We start from the raw sequence: 17,164 nt of genomic DNA, 5'->3' as shown, positions 1-17,164 counted from the left end.
GCCTCAGTTTCCCTGTACTCCGCCCCACCTTCTACGTTTCTCCGCCTATACGACTCCTATGCATCCTTCAAAGCCCACCGCAGGCGGCCCCTTCCCCTCCCATCTCCCCCCACGGGCCCTGGGTTCGAGGCCGCCCGCAGATCTCTGCGAGAGCTCAGAAGGTAGGAAGCCTCCTGCTCTCCCCGGCGGGGGCTCGGCCCCCCCTGGACCGCGGAGGACACTGAGCCCCGAAGCAGCCGAGTCAGGGCGACTGGAAGGCCAGGGGGCGGCGCCCAGGCCCCGAGTTCGAGCCCCGGGCCTGGCCCGCCGTTAACCAACACGGCTGTGGAGGACAAGCGGGCGAGGAGGGGTGAGCCGGGAGCAGAGGCGGGGCGCCGGCCCGGCTCCCCCGGAAGCACACCCGAGGGGGGCCGGTGACCCCAAGAGGCCAGAGCCGGCGAGACCCCGAGGGAGAGGGTCACCTGGGTGCAGTCCCGCCGCCGACCTGTCGGCGGCAGCAGAGAGCACGCGCTTTCCGATTGGTCGAGGGCTGTCGCCGGAGGATGCTGATTGGACAGCACTTCTGTATGGACGAATCAGGGGCAAAGATGGAGCGCATGCAAATATCCGGAGTGGGCGTGGCTGGCGGCGGGTGGGCGTGGCTGGCGGCGGGTGGGCGTGGCACAGCTGTTGTCGGAAGGCCGCAGAGCCAGCCTGTGGCGAGGCAGGATTTGAACCCGGGTCCCTGTGAGTCGCGGGACTCTGGAACTGCCGTGCCCGAGGGGGTGACAGCCGTGGACGGAGCCGGGACGGCGGAGCGCTGCCCCCTGTGCCGCGCCGCACTTAGATTCCTCCCCAGACAGGGGCTGCTGCTCTTCCCATCTTTTTGCAGGAGGAGAAACTGAGGCACGGGAAGGCACAGCCGAGTGCTCCGGCAGAGCTTGGATTTGAACCCCGGCCCGTGTCGGGGCTCGCTCAGCCATGCCAGGGGCCGGGAGCCTGTCCCCAGCAGGGCGGGCGGCGGCAGCCCTGAGTCAGAGCTCCTTCCTGCGGGTGGGGCGGGAGGAGGACGGCTCCGGCAGGGGGAGGGGCGGGCGGGAATGTCTGCCGGGCACGGTGGGGCGCGCCTGTGATCCCAGCCGCGCCAGAGCTAGCCTGGGCAAAGGGAAGGACCGACAGACGGACGGAAGGAAGCAAGCGAGCTCGGCTAGGGCGGCAGAGGCCCTGCCCGGCACACGCAGAGCCAGGGCTTGATCCCACAGCAGGAACTCTGCGGGACAGGGCGCGCGCACGCACGCACGCACGCACGCACGCAGAGGCCCACGTGGACCCCGGCTCCCCACTAACGCAGGCTTTGTCCCTGAGCCCGAGTTTCCGGTCCTCCGGCATTCCCGCGCCGGGTCTGCTAGGCTAGAGTCCGGGTCCAGTCCAGCTTGCTGCTGCCTCCGGCCCGGGGCCTGAACTGGGGCCTGGGCGCCGGCCCTGAGCTTTGTCACTCAAGGCTGGCGCTCGACCCCTTGGGCCAGGGTTCCACTCCCAGCTTCGTGCTGGCTCTTGGGGATGAGACTCTCCAGGACCTTCCTGCCCAAGACTGGCTTCCAACCCTAATCGTCCCCAGTAGCTGGGATTACAGGCGTGAGCCGCCGGCCTCCTCCTTCAAACCCTGGGCAGAGCCTGTGCCCAGCCGCACCCAAATGTCCACCCGGGGCTGCCCGCTCCCTCCCCCCCATTGTCACCCAACTGGTTTGGCGGCCCTGGGCCTGGACGGACTCTTTACACTTGACAGGTAAGTTCTTTGGAAACACACGCTGTGTGTGCTACTGGGAAGGGATTCCAGATATTCAAGACCCAAAGACTTACAAGAGCACACACACGCACACACACACACGTGCGCACACACACGCACACGTGCGCACACGCGGAACTGGCCCAGGGCCTTTGCACGCCCAGTGCTCCCTGCCTGCCCCCTCCCCCCCATCTTTCGCACACGGCCCCTACACGATCATCTCCTCCCAGAAGATACGAGAAGTCCTGACAAAAGCAAAGCAGATCCCGCCCTCCACCAGCCCTCGACTCTGCAGTATTTGGATACAACCGCCTGTCTCGCCGGCTACCCAGGAAGCTGCCGTCTGAGGAAGGAGGCTGGAGGCCAGGAACGGCTGTGGGACTGATCCCCAGGGAACCACCAGGAAGCCGGACGGACAGTGAGGCTGTGTGGCTCAAGTGGTAGAGCACCAGCCCGGATCGCACCAGCTCAGGGACAGCGCCCAGGCCGCGAGTTCAAGCCCCAGGACCACCTGAACAGAAATGTGAATCAACAGGCCCCCCCCCCCCCAGTGCCCTGGTGTGCGGGGCCCGGGCGCCACCTGCAGGCCAGCGTGGCAAGTGCAGCCACCAGAGGGGGCAGGAGATGGCCTGTGTGAGGGAGACTTGGGGTGCAGAACCAGGGCCTGGGCCTGGGCCTCCCCCTCCCCGTTCCAGCTGCTTCAGCCAGCAGCGGGCCTTCCCTCCTCCTCCCCCCCTCCTCCCCCTCCCCCCTCCTCCTTTTTCGTCTTCTGTTGGTCCTGGGTCTTGAACTCTGGGCCTGGGCGCTGTCCCTCAGCTCTTCAGCTCCAGGCGAGCGCTCTACCACTTGAGCCACAGCGCCACTTCTAGTTTTCTGATGGTTTATTGGAGATGAGAATCTCACAGCCTTTCCTGCCCAGGCTGGCTTTGAACCGAGATCCTGGGATCTCAGCCATTGGGTAGTGAGGTCTTGCTTCGCTTCTGTCCGGGCCTTGGCCTGGACTGCGATCTGCCTGGTTTTAGGCTCAGCTGGGTGACAGCACTCCCCCCTCCCCTCCCCCCCCTGCTGGAATCCGGAGCCGTGCCTGGCCGGCCTGGAACAGCCACCCTTCTGCGCACCGGCCATCACGCCCTGGATCCCTGGCCGGGCACGCCTCTGTCCTCGGGCTGCAGGCAGCGGGTGGAGGGTGGCGTGAGGCTGCAGAGGAGGAAGAGCGCTTGTCCAGCCTGGCCCGGCAGCCCAGGATCAGCACCCCCGGGTGGACAGCACCCGCGCCTGGCCCTGGTGGCCAGCAGGGCCGCCTCCGCCAGCCCAGCTGCTCCAGCCGGAACTTGTGGGAGTTCCCCCCCCCCCCCCCCCCCCCGCCACCTGAGCCCCCGCCACGCTGCCCCCGCAGCACCCGGGCCGCAAAACACCCACGGTGAGCAGGAGGAGGAGGCCGGCTCAAAAAGCCCAAGTCTAAGCCCCGCTGGTGGCTCCCGCCTGTCATCCCAGCCACTCAGGAGGCTGAGATGTGAGGATCGAGGTTGGAAGCCAGCCTGGGCAGAAACATCCATGAGACGCTTAGCTCCAGTGAGCCACCAAAAAGCCAGGCATAGAGCTGTGGTTCAGGTGGTAGAGCACCAGTGTGAGGGGAACAGGAAGCTCAAGGGCAGGGCTCTGGTCCTGAATTCAAATTCCAGGGCCAGCACACACACACATGCACACACGTGCACACATGCACACACACACATGTGCACACAGGCACACACACACGCACAGAGTGTCTGTCACGGCAGCTGGGGGTGGGCTCTGAGGCCAGGTGTGTCCAGACTCTCTTGAGGCTCCCTGGTCTGATATTAAACAGCTGCTTGCCAGCTCAGCTGTGTGTGTGAGCTGGGGTATCAAGAGACACGCCGGCTGCTCTTCCTCTAAGTCTCCACCACCATGAACGTGAATCTAATGCCCACAGCTCAGCGGGCGCTCTTTCCAGCCAGATGCATGTACGTAACCCAGGCTGGTCTTGAGCGCTGGGTCTTCCTACAATTGTCTCCCAAGTTGCTGGGATTCCAGGCATGTACCACTCCCCTTAGCTTTCTATTGATTTTGTTTTCTTGTCCTTTGTTGGTGGAGGATCGTGGACTCTGGGCCTGGGCGCTGTCCCTCAGCTCTTCAGCTCCAGGCCAGTGCTCTACCCCTTGAGCCACAGCGCCACTTCCGGTTTTCTTGTGTTCATTGGAGATAAGAGTCTCAGGGACTTTCCTGCCCAGGCTGGCTTTGAACCGCGATCCTCAGATCTCAGCCTCGTGAGCCACCGGCGCCCAGATCTCAGTTACTTTTAACTATACATTAAAATGTTTCGAAATTCTGTCTCCCCCAAACTCTTCCTTTCCAATAATCCCGCAAGCCCCACAGTCAGCAGGCAAACCCTGCACACCTGCACACACCTGTATTCCTTTTATTTTGGGGTGCCTTCCCAGTCAAACAAACCTCCAGAGATGCCAGCGCCTCCTGTAACTGAATCTTTTGGGGCCATGGAACGGGGAGGAGCCGCGGGGCGCTGTCGCCCCGGAATCCCCCTCGATCTTCAGACAGCAAAGCAACAAACAGCCCAGGCCCTGGAGCCCCGAGGCTGGGTTAGCCCAGAGGATTGTGGGAAGCGGCTCCCGGCCGGTGCCTGGGGATGGGCAGCACCAGAGCTGAACCTCCCAGGCCACACAAGCGAAAACACTGTTCCCGGTGATTTCAGAGGCTTTCTCTGTGCTCTTGTGAAAGAAGATGCCAGAGTCATTAGTTCTGTGTGTGTGTGTGAGTGTGCGAGCGTGCCAGTCCTGGAGCTTGAACTTGGGGCCCGGGCTCTGTCCCTGAGCTCTGTCACTCAAGGTTGGTGCTCTACCAACCTTGCCTCAGTTCCACGTCTGGCCTTTTGCTGGTTAACTGGATCTGTTTGTCTGGCTCTGCTTTGAACCACGAGCTTCAGACATCAGCCCCCATCCCCAGTGGCTTATTCATTTATTTGGTCGGTCGTGGGGCCTGAGCTCTGGGCCTGGGCGCTGTCCCTCAGCTCTTCAGCTCAAGGCTAGTGCTCTACCACTTGAGCCACAGCGCCACTTCCGGCTTTTTCTTCTTATGTGGTTCTGAGGACTTGAACCCAGGGCCTCATGCATGCGAGGCAAGCGCTCTACCTCTGAGCCACCTTCCCAGCCCCGCCTCCCGCCTCCCCCGTGGCTTATTTCTTGAGCAACAGAATGAGGAAGACACAAATGTCTATGTGGCTTCTCTCCCAGCCTCTCCTCCGGAGCACAGGACGCAGGGCGGGAGCGAGAGCCAGAGCGGTGGGAAGAGAGCGGGAAGCTGTCAACGTTCATCGCGTAGTGGATAATCTCTGCTACCAGCCGCAAACAAACCGATGGAAGAGGACATGTACCTCAATCTCTATGTAATCTACAAGCTGGTAGCATCACACAAGATGTACACATAAAGCTAATGAGAAGCCAGGCGCCGGGGCTCCCGCCTGTCATCCCAGCTACTCAGGAGGCTGAGATCTCAGGCTCACGGTTCAATTCCAGCCTGAGCAGGAAAATCCTTGAGACTCCTACCTCCAATGAACCACCAGAAAACTGGAAGTGGTGCTGTGGCTCAAACGGTAGAGCGCTCGCCTTGAGCTGAAGAGCTGAGGGACAGCGCCCAGGCCCAGAGTTCAGGCCCTGCAACAAGCAAAATAAACAAACAAAAAACAACTACAAACAACTACACCACAGAGCCACAGCCACACAAACAGCATGCCCCCCCCACGATGCACAGACCCCAGACAAAACCACACACCCAGGGCCAATTGATGTTTGACAAAAGAGCCCAAAGTACACTGGAGAGAAGTCTTCTCCACCAATGGCAGCGGGGAGGAGGGGAGGGAGGGAGGGAGGGAGGAGGGGGGGGGAAGGAGAGGAGGAGAGGGGAAGGGGAGGGAGAGGGAAGGAGAGGGAGGGAGGAGGGGGAAAGGGGAGGGGGGAAGGGGAGGGGGAGGAGGGGGGAAGAGGGGGGGAAGGGGAGGGGGAGGAGGGGGGAAGAGCGGGGGAAGGGGAGGGGGGAAGCGGAGGGGGGGAAGGGGGGTGGCTGGGGGCCCCTGGCTTCCTTCCTCTTGCCGGCCACAGACGCAGGGCAGGAGCTGGAGCCACTGGCACCTCAGCCCCGTGGCCGCAGAGGTGAGGGGTGGGCCCGCATGCTCTTTTTGGGGTTCAGGCTGTGGCCGGGACCAGCCCTGCCCTCCTGGGGTATAATGGGGGGCTGGGGGTGCCGGGGGGTGCAGTGGGGGCTGGGGGTGCAGTGGGGGCTGGGGGTGCAGTGGGGACTCGGGGGCTGGGGGTGCAGTGGAGGGGCTGGGGATGCAGTGGGGGTGCAGTGGGGGCTGGGGGTGCAGTGGGGGGCTGGGGATGCAGTGGGGGTGCAGTGGGGGCTGGGGGTGCAGTGGGGGCTGGGGGTGCAGTGGGGGGCTGGGGATGCAGTGGGGGTGCAGTGGGGGCTGGGGGTGCAGTGGGGGCTCGGGGGCTGGGGATGCAGTGGGGGTGCAGTGGGGTGCTGGGGGTGCAGTGGGGGTGCAGTGGGGGGCTGGGGATGCAGTGGGGGTGCAGTGGGGGGCTGGGGGGTGCAGGGGGGGGCTGGGGGTGCAGTTGGGGCTGGGGGTGCAGTGGGGGCTGGGGGTGCAGTGGGGGGCTGGGGTGCAGTGGGGTGCAGTGGGAGGCTGGGGTGCAGTGGGGGCTGGGGGTGCAGTGGGGGCTGGGGGTGCAGTGGGGGGCTGGGGTGCAGTGGGGGCTGGGGGTGCAGTGGGAGGCTGGGGTGCAGTGGGGGCTGGGGGTGCAGTGGGGGCTGGGGGTGCAGTGGGGGCTGGGGGTGCGGTGGGGGCTGGGGGTGCGGTGGGGGGCTGGGGGTGCAGTGGGGGGCTGGGGCTCGGCCGGGACCCTGCTGAGCCCCCCCCCCCCCCGCAGGATGCCGTGGTCCCCGTCGCTGCTGCTGCTGCTGGCCGCGGCCTCCTGGCTGGCGGCCCGCGTCCTCGCGCGGCTCCGCGCCTCCCGCACCCTGGAGCGGCGCCTCCGCGTCTTCCCGCAGCCCCCGAGCCGGGGCCGGCTGCTGGGCCACCTGGGGCTGGTGAGGGGGGGCCGGGGCCGGCTGCTGGGCCACCTGGGGCTGGTGAGGGGGGGCCGGGGCCGGCTGCTGGGCCACCTGGGGCTGGTGAGGGGGGGGCCGGGGCCGGCTGCTGGGCCACCTGGGGCTGGTGAGGGGAGGGCGGGGGAGGGGCCAGGGGCAGCGGGAGGGGCAGCGGGAGGGGCAGCGGGAGGGGCACGGGGAGGGCGGGGGCGGGGCCGGGGTGATCCGGTGGGGGTCCGGGCTGCCGCCCTCTCCGCCGGGGCCCGGGGGTGGGGGCTCCCGGCTCGGCCCCCAGCTCGCTCTGTTTCCTCGCCGGCCGCGGCCGTGGCCGCTGTGGGCTCCGGACGCCGCCGTCCTGCGCCGGCTGCGCATCGCCATCCCCGGCCCGGGCTGCGGCGGCCGCGCTGGAGCCGCGCGGTGAAGCCTGTGTCCGCCCGGCTCATCCCGGGCGCGAGCCGCGCGCGCCTGCGCTGCCACCGCGCGCGCACGCACACGCGCACGCACACACACACACACACACGCACACACACGCACCCGCACACACGCACGCACACGCACACACACACGCACCCGCACACACGCGCACGCACGCACGCACACACACACGCACACACACACACCCGCACACACGCGCACGCACGCACGCACACACACACACACACGCACACACACACGCACCCGCACACACGCGCACGCACGCACGCACCCGCACACACGCGCACGCACACACACACACACGCACACACACGCACCCGCACACACGCGCACGCACGCACACACACGCACCCGCACACACGCGCACGCACGCACGCACACACACGCACGCACACACACGCACCCGCACACACGCGCACGCACACACACACACACACACGCACGCACACACACGCACCCGCACACACGCGCACGCACGCACGCACACACACACGCACACACACGCACCCGCACACACGCGCACGCACGCACACACGCGCACACGCGCACCTGCACACACGCGCGCGCACGCACACACGCGCACGCACGCACACGCACGCACACACGCGCACCTGCACACACGCACGCGCACACACACGCACATACGCACGCACGCGCACTCACGCGCACGCACGCACGCACACACGCACCCGCACACACGCGCACGCACGCACGCACACACACGCACGCACACACGCGCCCGCGCGCGCATGCACATGCACGCACACACGTGCACACACCAATGCATACACATATATGCACGCACACGCACGCACACACCCATGCATACACACATACGCACGCACACACGCGCACACACGCACCCGCACACCCGCACACACGCGCACACACGCACACGCACACGCACGCACGCGCGCACACACGCGCGCGCACACACGCGCACACGTGCACACACCAATGCATACACATATACGCACGCGCACGCACACCCCCATGCATACACACACATACGCACGCACACGCGCGCACACTCATGCATACCCGCACGCACACATGCACGCACATACGCACACACGCATGCACACACATATACGTACGCACGCGCGCGCACGCGCACACAGAGGCCCGATGTGCAATGAGCCCCGTTGCCAACCTCGATAAAAGCTGGCGGTCCACTTCCCCTGGGGAGGCCGCCCGCACCCGCCCCCCCACGCCCGACACCTGCTTCCCGTTTTGGCCCTGGTGCCGTCCCGTGCGCGTGGACCAGACAGCCCAGAGGGGACAGAGCAGGAAGGGCCGGCCCGGGCCCACGGCCTCCCCAGCCTTTCCTGCTCAAGGCGGGCGCTCTACCACTTGAGCCACCACCCCGCTTCGGCTTTTTACTGAATCACTGGCCAAGAGTCTCATGGGTCTTCCTGCCCAGGCTGGCTTTGAACCACAGTCCTCAGATCCCAGCTTCCGAGTCGCGGGGCGACAGGCGGAGTGGACGCTGGCCCTGCGCCGGCCGGGCAGGGGCTCGCCCGGTTGAGTCAGGCCCCCAGGCCCCTTTTTCCCCCTTTGGTTACTTTTCAATACGTGGACCGAGGGCCCGCAGTGCAGGGCGTGGGAGAGACGAGGATGAGGAGTGGGGGGATCCTGGGCTCAGGCCGAGGGGCCACGTCCTTCCCCCCCCCCCCCCCCCCCCCCGCAGATCCGGAGCTCGGAGGAAGGCCTGCGGTGCCTGCAGGGCCTGGCGCGCGCGTTCGAGACCGCGTGCCTGTGCTGGCTCGGGCCCTGGCAGCCCGTGGTGCGCCTCTTCCACCCCGACTTCATCAAGCCGGTGCTCCTGGCCCCAGGTACAGCCCCGCGGCCGGGACCCCGCGCTGCCCCTGCCGGCCCACGGCACTGGGCAGGAAGGGGCACGGGCCGGCGGCTCCCCGGTGCGGCCACGTCCCCGCGGGGCCACCGCGGGCCGCATGCGCGCGCCCGGGAGCGGCTGCACCGGCCAGCCTGGCGCTCTCCCGACCTCACCGCGCCCCGGCCAGCTCTGGGGCCCCAGGGCCCCTCCAGACAGCAGAGACTTTTTGCTTTGGGGCGGGTCCTGGGGCTTGAACTCTGGGCCTGGGACAGCGGGGGTGTCTGGAGCAAGTTCTGGAGACAGGAAGGTGAGCTCCCGTGGTTAGAGCGCCAGGCTTGAGGGGCAAAGGCTCGGGGACAGTGCCCAGGCCCTGAGTTCAAGCCCCGGGTCGGGTGTGAGAAAAGAGAACCAAAAAGCTGAAGTCAGGGCTGGAGGCGTGGTTCAGCAGGAGCACACCCGCCTGGCAGGGGAGGAGCCTGCGCCCACTGGAGTCCCGCACACGCAGACAGGGCTGTGCGGGGCTTGCCACGCCCGCACGTGGAGGGGGGAGGGGGGAAGGGGATCGCAGGCTAGGGGTGCGCTGTGAGCCCTCGGTGCTCCCCCTCCCCTGCTGCCCCTTCCCTCCGGGCTTGGAGCCCAAGCGGGGACGTGGAGACCCCAGGCTGGGAGCCCCACTCCACCTCTCCCCCTGCCTGTCCTGCACCCAGCTGCCGTGGCCCCCAAGGACACCGTCTTCTACCGGTTCCTGAGGCCCTGGCTGGGTGAGCGCCGGGGACGGGCGGGGGGGGGGAGGGGACATGACGGGGGGGGGGGGGGGACAGGCGGGGGCAGCCCGGGGGCCTGGGGGGCGCTGCCCTCACCCACGACGCACTCTGCCACTGCCAGGCGACGGACTCCTGCTGAGCGCCGGGGCCAAGTGGGGCCGCCACCGGCGCATGCTGACGCCCGCCTTCCACTTCAGCATCCTGAAGCCATACACGAAGATCTTCAACCGCAGCGTGGACACCATGCACGTGCGTGGCCGCAGCCCCGTGAGCTGGGGGGAGCACTCTGAGGCCAGGGCGGGGTTCCTTTCAGCCATGGCTTCCTCTTCTGTATAAAGAAAAGAAAGAAAAAAGGAATCCCCACTGTGAAGGCCACACCGGTGGCTCACGCCTGTCATCCCAGCTGCTCAGGAGGCTGAGATCTGAGGATCGCAGTTCAAAGCCAGCCCAGGCAGGGAGGTCTGGGAGAGTCTGATCTCCAACCGAAGGCTGGAGGTGGCCCTGTGGCTCGCGGGGGACAGGCTAGGCCACTCAGGCCCCGCCCCGCCCCCTTCTCCGGCCAGGCCAAGTGGCGGCGACTGATCGCGGAGGGCGTCACGCATCTGGACATGTTCGAGCACATCAGCCTCATGACCTTGGACAGTCTGCTGAGATGCGTCTTCGGCTTCCACAGCGACTGTCAGGAGTGAGTGCCCCGCGAGGCCCAGGGCGCCCAGAGAGGAAGGCTGAGATCTGAGCATCACGGTTCAAAGCCAGCCTGGGCAAGAAAGTCCAGGAGATGCTCATCTCCATCCAGTTTAGAGGTCTGGAAGCCAAGAGACAGAGACAGGGAGGGGCTGAGACCCTCAGGCCACACCCCAAAGCCCTAGCCCTGCCTTTTAAAGGGCCCATGACTTCCCACCCAGTTGCACACCATGGGCTGGCAAAGAAGCCTTTGGCAGGTGAGCGCTCCCCGCGGAGATGGAGCTGGTGGTCATGGAGACATGAGGAGGCTGAGGCGCGAGCTGTGAGGAGCCTGTTGCACTCCAGGGGTGCAGATCTGGGACCGGGAGGAGGGAGATGGAGTCAGGCCTGGGGTGTCTGGGTCATGCGGTGGGGGAGTGGGGGTCGGGAAGGCTAATGGGGGCCCTCCCGTCGGGCTTGTCCTGCAGGAAGCCCAGTGAGTACATCGCTGCCATCTTGGAGCTCAGCGCCCTGGTGGCCAAGAGACACCAGCAACCGCTGCTGCACCTGGACTTCCTGTACCAGCTGACCCCCGACGGGCGCCGCTTCCGGAAGGCCTGCCGCCTGGTGCACGCCTTCACCGACGCCGTCATCCGGGAACGGCGCCGCTCCCTCCTGGGCCAGGGCCTGGATGATGGCCTCCGGGCCAAGGCCAAGGCCAAAACCCTGGACTTCATCGACGTGCTTCTGCTGGCCAAGGTGGGCCGGGCAGAGGATGGGGGGGAGGAGAGGGAGGGGGGACACAAACTGTGTTCTCAGCCTCAGGAAGCTCTCCAGAGAAAATCTGTGTGTAGACGGTGGGTTGGGCGCCGGTGGTCACGCCGGTCATCCCAAGTGCTTGGGAGGCTGAGATCTGAGGATCGTGGTTCGAAGCCAGCCCGGGCAGGAAAGTCGGGGAGACTCCTTATCGTCAGTGAATCATCCCAAAGCCAGAAGTAGAGAGGTGGCTAGGAGACGAGGCCGCAGGCCGGGGCCTGGGGCGGTGGCGGCCGGGCAGCCCCTGCCCCGCGGGCGCGGCGTGGGGTGGAAGGTGGGTGCTGGGGCTGCTCTCCGCTGCGGCTCCCGCGTCCTCGGCCTCCTGCGGTTCTGCAGCGTTGCTTTCTCTTCCAGGATGAGGACGGGAAGGCGCTGTCCGACCAGGACATCCGGGCGGAGGCCGACACCTTCATGTTTGGGGGTGAGGCTTGGGGCAGGAGTCCCTCCACCCTGGGGCCCCGCTCTGCGCCTGCCCCCTCCCCGCCGGCCCTCCCTGCCCTGCGCTGTCCACGCGCAGCCCGGTGACCCCGCCCTGCGGCCGCCCCTCAGGCCACGACACCACGGCCAGCGGGCTCTCCTGGGTCCTCTACAACCTGGCCACGCACCCGCAGCACCAGGAGCGCTGCCGGCAGGAGGTGCGGGAGCTGCTGAGGGACCGCGACCCGCAGGAGGTGGAGTGGTGAGCGCGGCCCTGGGGGGGACTTCCGGATGGCCTCCTTCCTGCCTGTTGAAGGTCAGAGGATCCTGGGGAGTCGCGGGAAGAGCTTGGGTGCTGGGGCCTTCGTGAAAGGCGGGGAGGGCGGGTGCGGCGTCCCTCCTCTCAAGCAAGTGCAGCTGTCACTCTTCCCCCCAGTGTCTGGTGTCCCCCAGCATCCCAGCCCAGGCCAGGTCAGGGCCATGGCGGGGTGAAGGCCTTAGGCCTGTCCACAGCCTCCCTGGTCCCAGGAAGCATCTCCCTGCCCCCAGTCGTGGGGCCTGAACTCTGGGCCTGGGCGCTGTCCCTCAGCTCTTCAGCTCAAGGCCAGCGCTCTGCCCCTTGAGCCTCAGCGCCACTTTCCTGGTGGTTCCTTGGAGATCAGAGTCTCGGGGACTTTCCTGCCCGGGCTGGCTTTGAACGCGACCCTCAGGTCTCAGCGGGGGCTGGGGGTGGAGAGCCCCCGCGGCCCCGGTGACGGCGGGCGCCCTCAGGGACGACCTGGCCCGGCTGCCCTTCCTCACCATGTGCCTCAAGGAGAGCCTGCGGCTGCACCCGCCCGTCACCGGCGTCTCCCGCTGCTGCGCGCGGGACGTGCAGCTGCCCGACGGCCGGGTCATCCCCAGAGGTGCGGGGGGGGGGGGGGGGGGAGGGGAGGGCGGGACGCGGGGGACGGGGGAGGGACGCGGGGAGGGCGGGGACGCGGGGGGGCGGGGGCGGGGCGCGGGGGGCGGGGGAGGGGCGCGGGGGGGCGGGCGCGGGGGGCGGGGGAGGGGCGCGGGGGAGGGGCGCGGGGGACGGGGCGGGGCGCGGGGGGCGGGGGAGGGGCGCGGGGGAGGGGCGCGGGGGACGGGGCGGGGCGCGGGGGGGCGGGGGAGGGGCGCGGGGGGGCGGGCGCGGGGGGGCGTGGCGGGCACCGGACGGCGCGGCCCGGCCTCACCCCCCCCCCCCCCCCCCGCAGGCGTCGTCTGCCGCGTCTGTATTTTCGGGACTCATCACAACCCCGCGGTGTGGCCGGACCCCGAGGTGCCGCGCCCGCGCTCCCGGGGTCCCCGGCGGGGCGGGGTCCGGGCTTCCCGGCGGGGCGGGGTCCGGGCTTCCCCGCGCTCCCGGGGTCCCCGGCGGGGCGGGTCCGGGCTTCCCGGCGGGGCGGGGGTTCAGGCGCCCCGCCGCCAGCGCCCCGTCCTCCGCCCCCCCCCCGCAGGCCTTCGACCCCTTCCGCTTCCACCCGGACCGGGAGCGGGGCCGCCTCGCCTTCCTCGCCTTCTCCGCCGGGCCCAGGTGAGGCGCGCGGGGCGCGGGGCAGCGGGTCCCCCACCCGCACTCCGGCGGGGCCCGTCAGCCCCGGCACCCCGGGCCCCCCGTCCCCCCACCCCGGGGTCCCCGTCCCCCCCGTCCCCCCGGGGTCCCCGTCACCCCACCCCGGGCTCCCCGTCACCCCACCCCGGGCTCCCCGTCCACCCCGTCCGCCCGGGCTCCCCGTTCCCCCCCCCCGTCCGCCCGGGCTCCCCGTCCTCCACGGCCCCGGCACCCCGGGCCCCCCGTCACCCCCCGACCCCGCAGGAACTGCATCGGGCAGACCTTCGCGCTGAGCGAGATGAAGGTGGCGCTGGCGCTGACGCTGCTGCGCTTCCGCGTGCTGCCCGCAGGGGGCGCCGCGGGGCCCGAGCCGCGCCGGAAGCCGGAGCTCATCCTGCGCGCCGAGGGCGGCCTGTGGCTGCGCGCGCAGCCCCTGGACTGACCCCGCCCCGCCCTCTCCCCGCCCTCCCCCTGCCCGGACAGACCCCAATAAAGCTGCGCCCACCGAGTCCGCGCCTCAACTGCCGGCGGGGTGGGCGGGGCTGGAGAGGGCGGGGTGGTAGGTGGGCGGGGTCAGGGAGGGGCGGGGTCAGTATCAGGATGAGCAGGGCGGGGTCAGTGTCTGGGTGGGCGGGACCGTGTCAGGGTGGGTGGGGTGTGGTCAGTGTCGGGCGGGGCGGGGTCAGTGTCAGGGTGGGTGGGGCGGGGTCAGTGTTGGGGTGGGCGGGGCGGGGTCAGTCAGGATGGGGGGGCCGGGTCAGTGTCGGGGTGGGCGGGGCCGGGTGGTGTCAGTGCCGGGGTGGGCGGGGCCGGGTGGTATCAGTGTCGGGGTGGGCGGGGCCGGGTGGTATCAGTGTCGGGGTGGGCGGGGGCCGGGTGGTGTCAGTGTCAGGGTGGGCGGGGCCGGGTGGTGTCAGTGCCAGGGTGGGTGGGGCCGGGTGGTGTCAGGGCCGGGGTGGGCGGGGCCGGGGCGTGTCAGTGCCGGGGTGGGCGGGGCCGGGGCGTGTCGGTGTCGGGATGGGCGGGGCCGGGTGGTGTCAGTGCCGGGGTGGGCGGGGCCGGGGCGTGTCAGTGCTGGGGTGGGCGGGGCCGGGTGGTACCAGTGTCGGGGTGGGCGGGGCCGGGTGGTGTCAGTGTCGGGGTGGGCGGGGCCGGGTGGTATCAGTGTCGGGGTGGGCGGGGCCGGGTGGTGTCAGTGTCAGGGTGGGCGGGGCCGGGTGGTGTCAGTGCCAGGGTGGGCGGGGCTGGGTGGTGTCAGTGTCGGGGTGGGCGGGGCCGGGTGGTGTCAGTGTCGGGTGGGGGCGGGGTTAGTGTCGGGGTGGGCGGGGCCGGGTGGTGTCAGTGCCGGGGTGGGCGGGGCCGGGTGTTGGGGGGACAGAGCCCAGGGCCCAGGGACCCACAGCTGTCTGGCTGTTGTCCCAGAAACAGAGCCACTGCGTGGTGACCCCCCTGGAATCCCAGCCAGTCTGGAGGCCCAGGCCTGAGGATGGAGGCTGGAGGTTCGCTAGCCTCGATGAAGACGGAGGGACAGCAGGCAGAAGCCAGGGCTGGCAGGGAGTGGTTCAGGGCCGGGCGGGAGGCCTGGACATTTCCTGGCCCGGGCTATAGCTGTGGAGGTGGCAGGGAAACCGTCCTGAGCCTGAGGCTCACGTTACGCTCCTGTCCAGCTGGAAGACGGACAGGCAGCTCCGGGCAGTCGTGAAAGGCCAGGCACCGAGTGAGGTCCTCTGGGATCCGGCACCGTCCCTCCGACTGCTCTTCAGGACCCCTGGTCGCCAGGACTAGCTCCGTCCCGGGGTCCAGGTGCTCCTTGCTGGGATGGCTTGTCCCACGAGGCTTTTTTTCCCCATCGGCCTGGGCGCTGTCCCTGAGCTCTTCTGCACAAAGCTAGCGCTCGACCCCTTGAGCCACAGCGCCACTTCCAGCCTCTTCTGTGTGTGTGGTACTGAGGCGTGCTGCATGCTAGGCGAGCACTCGACTACAAAGCCACATTCCTAGTCTGTCTAGTTAATTTTAGGGTACTCCTTGAAACCGTTAATTTTTATTTATTTTTGGCCGTCATGGGGCTTGAACTCTGGGCCTGGGCACTGTCCCTGAGCTCTTTAGCTCAAGGCCAGTGCTCTATCACTTCTGGTTTTCTGGTGATTAATTGGAGATAAGAGTCTCAAGGACTTTCCTGCCCAGGCTGCTTTGAACCGTGATCCTCAGATCTCAGTCTCGTGAGTAGCTAGGATGACAGGTGTGAGCCACCAGCGCCAAGCTGAAACCATCCATTTTTAACTGAGTGGCTCTGTGTCCAAGGCAGCTCACATTCTTGGGAAACATATTAAAAACTTGACAGATTTAATAGTGTACCGTTACTTTCATAGATGGACAGAAAGAATGAGATGCTGGTTTTACATGTTATTAATCATGACCTTATTTAAATCACAGCCAGCTTAATTACATACCAGCTATACTGACTTTATTCATAAGCTCTAGCTTATAAATCCAAGACATATTCATACCATCTGCTACTTACTCCAGCCTTCTGAGGTATGTCTTAATTTCTTCTCTTTTTCCATTTTGGAACAAACATTGAAGACAATGTTTACTTTCTAAATCCTTTCTTATCCAAATAAACCATTTTTGTTTCCTGTTTCTTTCTCTTTACATTTACTAATCATGACTCTAATCATGACTCCAAGACACACTTAGTCTCACCACCAAGCTCAGATGAGCTTCTTTGTGGCTTGAGTTTGAAACTTCCTCTTTGTTTCCTTCTACCTTTTCTTTTCTTTCTCCTTCCTTCCTTCTTTTCTTTACATTCTTTTATTTTCTTTCTTTTTCCTTTGACTTGCAGAGCCAGTTATCAGAAAATCTTTAAAACAATTTTGTGGACTGGGAAGGTGGCTCAGTGGTAGAGTGCTCCCCTAGCATGCAGGAAGCCCTGGGTTCAATTCTTCAGCACCACAGACACAGAAAAAGCCAGAAGTGGTGCTGTGGCTCAAGTGGTAGAGCGCTAGCCTTGAGGAAAAAGAAGCTCAGGGACAGTGCCCAGGCCCTGAGTTCAAGGCCAAGGACTGGCAAAAAAAAAAAAAAAAAAAAAAAATTGGTCAAGAGGCACATTAGCATATGAATTGACCTTTAAACACTTGCTGGGCAGATGGAGATGGAAGGAAAATCCACCAGGTGGCCAAGATGGGGGGAAAAAAAATCAAATCAGGGGGTTGGGAAGGTGGCTCAGTGGTAGCGTGCTTGCCTAGCATGAATGAAGGCCCGGGTTCAATTCCTCAGCACGACATACACAGAAAAAGCCAGAAATGGCACTGTGGCTCAAGTGGTAGAGTGTTAGCCTTGAGCAAAAGAAGCTCAGAGACATGCCCAGGCCTGATTTCAAGCCCCAGGGCTAGCAAAAAAAAAAAAAAGTCAGGATGGTAAGAAAACTTGGTGGTGCATTATTCAGCAAGCAAGCAAGTGGACAATCAGCAGACCGACAAGCAGAATGGCGTGGTGCACAGCAAGCAGGGGAGGAGCGTGAACTAAGACAAGGAAAGCTTCTAGAGCCATGGCAGGGAGGCTCAGGAGGCAGGAGAGACAGGCAGGAGTCGCACAGAGAGGAGAGCTTGAACACATAGAACCTCTAGCCATTTGCCACTGTGTTAGCAGAACCTGCAGCAAAAATAAGGCATTGTGGCTTTAAAGAGCTGAGTGGGTGGACATCTAAGACCCCACTCTGAAGCGGTCAGGAGCACTCTACTAGGGTCTGGCGAGTGTAAAACGCGACGGAC

The 17,164-nt window shown here is 66.1% G+C and overlaps 1 protein-coding gene across 1 annotated transcript; it reads left to right on the top strand.

Moving 5' to 3' along the window:
* Positions 1–5,931: 5,931 nt before the first annotated feature.
* Positions 5,932–13,849, top strand: LOC122100846 (cytochrome P450 4F3-like). The gene is made up of 13 exons (XM_042671222.1): positions 5,932–5,946; positions 6,727–6,886; positions 9,012–9,156; positions 9,866–9,919; positions 10,044–10,171; positions 10,486–10,607; positions 11,074–11,344; positions 11,756–11,822; positions 11,951–12,080; positions 12,590–12,723; positions 13,057–13,121; positions 13,300–13,376; positions 13,659–13,849. Exons 2-13 carry the CDS (start codon positions 6,728–6,730, stop codon positions 13,834–13,836), a joined length of 1,530 nt encoding a protein of 509 aa, XP_042527156.1. The 5' UTR covers positions 5,932–5,946; position 6,727; the 3' UTR covers positions 13,837–13,849.
* The last annotated feature ends 3,315 nt before the right edge of the window (positions 13,850–17,164 follow it).

Source organism: Dipodomys spectabilis, unplaced genomic scaffold, assembly GCF_019054845.1.
Source record: "Dipodomys spectabilis isolate Male_0828 unplaced genomic scaffold, ASM1905484v1 ptg000609l, whole genome shotgun sequence".
NCBI classification, from domain to species: domain Eukaryota; kingdom Metazoa; phylum Chordata; class Mammalia; order Rodentia; family Heteromyidae; genus Dipodomys; species Dipodomys spectabilis.
Note: the sequence above shows the minus strand (reverse complement) of the source record. Positions and strands in the feature narration are given on the sequence as shown.